The sequence below is a fragment of the Eutrema salsugineum genome, unplaced genomic scaffold, assembly GCF_000478725.1.
Source record: "Eutrema salsugineum unplaced genomic scaffold, Eutsalg1_0 scaffold_15, whole genome shotgun sequence".
NCBI lineage: Eukaryota > Viridiplantae > Streptophyta > Magnoliopsida > Brassicales > Brassicaceae > Eutrema > Eutrema salsugineum.
This window is the reverse complement of record NW_006256867.1, coordinates 4,590,217-4,594,283: the sequence shown is the minus strand read 5'-3', so window position 1 is coordinate 4,594,283 and position 4,067 is coordinate 4,590,217. Positions and strand designations below refer to the sequence as shown.

The following is a 4,067-nucleotide window of genomic DNA, read 5'->3' as shown; positions in this document are numbered from 1 at the left end:
AAATTTGAAACTATATTTTCAAAATTGGACCGGACCGACGGTTCGATCAGATTAGACCACGAACCGAAAACACTTTCAGGTTGGATTGATTAAAAAACCAAAAATAATTAATTCGGATATTAGATCGGATTGGACTGCCAAAAATCCGGAAATCGGCGATCCATTAAACTGGATTAAACCATGTTTTGATTTTTTCAATTAAAAAAAATCTTTTAAACAATATATTCAATATATTATCCAATGCTACTCTATCTTATTCGTTGTTGCTTTTAAATTTAAATTTTAAAAGGCTTTTCAGTCATTTTTGCACTTTTAAAAAAAACTATGATTATTAAAGTATTATATTTGATATTTCAAATTAATGAATTTTATTATTTAAATTATTATTATTATTATTATTGAATTCGGTCAAACTATATTGATCCATGACCTAAGAGCTTTCCCCGTTTGATTGTTGGTCTGATTTAAAAACATAAATTTGAAACCAAAATCCACACAAATAAGGTATTCCAAAATCTTAAATATCTCCTAAGAGCAGGTCGAGTAGTGAACCTCACCATGGGGTTCATTCGAATTTAAAAATAATATTTTTGGTTTGTGTTGTTTGGGAAGAACCTTGGGTAAAAATCGGGTTCTAATAGTGAACCCCATTTCAAGGTTCATCCCGAATTAAAAAATAATATTTTTTGTTAAATAATTTAAAAAAAAAAAATAAAACACACAATTATTATAATAGAAAAATACAATTCATTACACATAATTTTAAAACATACAATATAAAAGAATACAATTTAATACAAAAAATTAAAAACATACAATATTTGTAATATAAAAATAGTTAACCAAATTTATTCTAGATATTTTCGATTAAATCCTTTTTCAATCGTTCTTGTATCTGTCTGTCACGGACTTCGTTTCGTTTTGCCATCATCAAATTTAAGACATTTGTAGGCATACGTGTAGAATACGTCCTATCGACATGCGAATTTCTGCTTTCTTCTAAATTGTATAGACTGTATCCATGTCGTTCGTTTTCTACTATCATTTTGTGTAATATGATAGAGGCTCGCATAATCTTTCCAATCTTTTCTTTATCCCAAAAAAGAGCGGGTTTTTTTATTATTGCGAATCTAGCTTGCAGAACGCCAAAAGCCTGCTCCACATCTTTTCGGACGGATTCTTGTTTAGTTGCAAATAACCTATTTTTTTCTCCTTCAGGAATATGAATTGATTGTATAAATGTAGCCCATTTCGGATAAATACCGTCTGTGAGATAATATGGCAAACAATACTCGTTACCGTTTATCCAGTATCTCACTTTTGGAGCTCGACCATGCAAGATGTCATCAAAAACTGGTGACCGATCAAGAATGTTAATATCATTTAATGTACCAGAAGGTCCAAAAAATGTGTGTCATATCCAAAGATCTTGTGATACTACTGCCTCTAAAACGATTGTCGGTTTTCCTGCTCCGTGTATATATTGACCTCTCCAAGCGGTTGGGTAATTCTTCCACTCCCAATGCATACAATCGATGCTTCCAATCATCCCGGGAAAGCCCCGTTGCTCTCCAAGGTCCAGTAAGCATTCAAGATCATCAGGTGTAGGTCTTCTTAGATACTCATCTCCAAACAAGGATATTATGCCCTCAGTGAAATTTTCTTAGCATAACAATGCTGTACTAGCACCGAGCCGGAGATATTCGTCAACTGCATCAGCTGCCGTACCATATGCCATCATAAGAATTGCTGCCGTACACTTTTGTAGAGCAGATAGACCTAATCTCCCGATAGCATTTCTTCTTTGTTGAAAGTATGAAACTTCATTGGAGAGGCAGTGAACAACACGCAGGAAAAAGTCCTTGTTCATTCTAAAACGGCGTCGGAATGTATGTGGCGGATAGGTTGCATCGTCACTGAAATAATCGTTCCATAAACGGTTGTGACCTTCTTCCCGCTTTCTTTCAATAAATGCTTTTTTCTTTTTTTTTCTTTTTTTCTGCATGTTGATGAACTATAGAATCAAACATATCATCAAACTTCTGATCAAATGCATCATCAAATGCATCATCAGCTTTATCATTAAATCCATTGCTTGAAGATGCTGCCATTTTTTTTTGTGTTTTTATGTTTGAGATAAGAGATAAAGAGATGAAAACTTTGTGAAAAGAAATGAATTTTAAGAGGTTTGTGTTTGATAAAAGTATTGGGCGGTTTTTTGGTGTTTGATAAAGAGGTTTGTGTTTTTGGGAACTTTATGGTGTTTGATATAGAGGTTGTGATAAGAAAAACACTTTGATAGCAAGATGAGAAAGTAAAACACTTTGATAGCAAGATGAGAAAGAAAGAAGTTTACAACTATGAATAACATACTTCTGTTTTCTGTCATATAAATACACGGCATAAGTTAAAAGATGTGGCCAAAATGATAGTTGGAACATATGGTCTATATTACAACATAAATAAGCGGTTACAATACAAGGATGACAAAAGCTTTATGGCCCCTCCAATATTGGTGCATGTGGTCACGGATCAACAGCCAACTTATAGTGGCCAAGTTGATGTGACACTACCTGCAAAAAAACGTAAAGAGAGTTAGAGATATATGTCCCGTGACAGACATTGAATGACAAAGCAACACATAGTTACAAAGTTCATAAACAAAAGTTTAACAAAGTTCATAGACAACAAAAGTTGAACAAAGTACCAAAACAGAAACCAAAGTTCATAAACAAAAGTACCCTAAAGTTCATACATATCAAAGCCTTGACTCCAAGAAGCCGAAGACCCATAGCAAATAAAAGTTCATAAACTAAATATCATACAAACCGGATGAAGCAATAACATAGAAACAAAGACTAACACAAAGTGATTATCAGATTTCATACCCTAAAGATCATACATCGCACAAATTAACTTGTGTTTTAATGTCATTTCAATCTCAGTGAGTGGTTCAGTCTTAGCCAAAAGGCTCTCAAGAATCCTCTTATCACTAATCTTGTCTTTCAACTCTAGATCTTTTTGTTTCATTTCCCACATGGAAGAAAACTCCTTCATGTCCTTGTTCTCGGGTTTAACACATAATGACTTCTTTGCGTTGGCCTTCGAAGCCTTGACTCCAGGTGGACGAACCTCGACTACATCTTCATTCTTGCTTGCAGGTATGGAGGTTGAGGACAGAGCCGAGTCTTCAACCTTTCTTCTTTTGGTCGACGCACCATCTTGGACTTTGCTACTTGTGCACCATTTTTGGTCGAACCTCAACTCTCTCCAGGCATGTTCCAAAGCAAACTTGATGGAGTAGTCATTGAAGAAGATCTCATGCGCAAGATTCATAACGTCGTTTTCATTATGACCGCTTCTTTTCTTCTTCTGCGCAGCCGCGTATGATCTCACAAATTTACAGACCTGGTCATTGATCCTTCCCCATCTTTGTTTACATTGAGACCACTATCTCCTTGGCAGTCCAACTATATCCTCGCTGTTGTTGTAATACGCCTGAATACGCTTCCAGAAAGCCCCAGCTCGCTGTTCATTGCCGACAATCGGGTCCTTGCTGGTGTTGAGCCACGCACTGATGAGGACCAAGTCTTCCTTCGACGACCAGAATTTCCTCTTCAGTGCACCATCAGTAGGATCATCAGATCCTTGTGTACTAAACAAAGGAATCTCTAATGATCCTATTTCTATGCACGGCGAATAACAGTCAGGGTTTAACTGACTGGTTAGAAGGTTTACAAACCCTTCCGACTGTGTAAAAGAGTTCTAAGAAGCCATAAAGACTGGAATGAGTGGAAGGAGTTAAAAGACTACTGAAAAGAGTGAAAGAGGACTGTGACTTAAAGAGAAATGAGAGTGGAAAAGAGAGAAGAGAGTGAACAGAGAGATGAGAGTTAAAGAGAATGGAACCCGAGAAGAGAGTGAACAGAGAGACGAGAGTTAAAGAGAATGGAACCCGAGAAGAGAGTGAACATAGAGAAGACAGTTTGAAAGTGTTTAAGAGTGAAAGAGAGTGAAAGAGAGTTATGTGTTTTTTTAAATTATGATTGACAGTATTTTCTGTGTCT

At 35.8% G+C, this 4,067-nt stretch overlaps 1 protein-coding gene across 1 annotated transcript; it reads right to left on the bottom strand.

Annotated features, from left to right (window-relative positions):
* Nucleotides 1-2,889: 2,889 nt before the first annotated feature.
* LOC112088060 (glutathione S-transferase T2-like) lies at nt 2,890-3,336 on the bottom strand. The gene has a single exon (XM_024158214.1). The coding sequence runs from the start codon at nt 3,334-3,336 to the stop codon at nt 2,890-2,892; it is 447 nt and encodes a 148-aa protein (XP_024013982.1).
* Nucleotides 3,337-4,067: the final 731 nt, after the last annotated feature.

Bases quoted from the DNA above. Each gene is read 5' to 3' on its own strand.
- LOC112088060 (XM_024158214.1), bottom strand. From the start codon at position 3,336: ATGAATCTTGCGCATGAGATCTTCTTCAATGACTACTCCATCAAGTTT.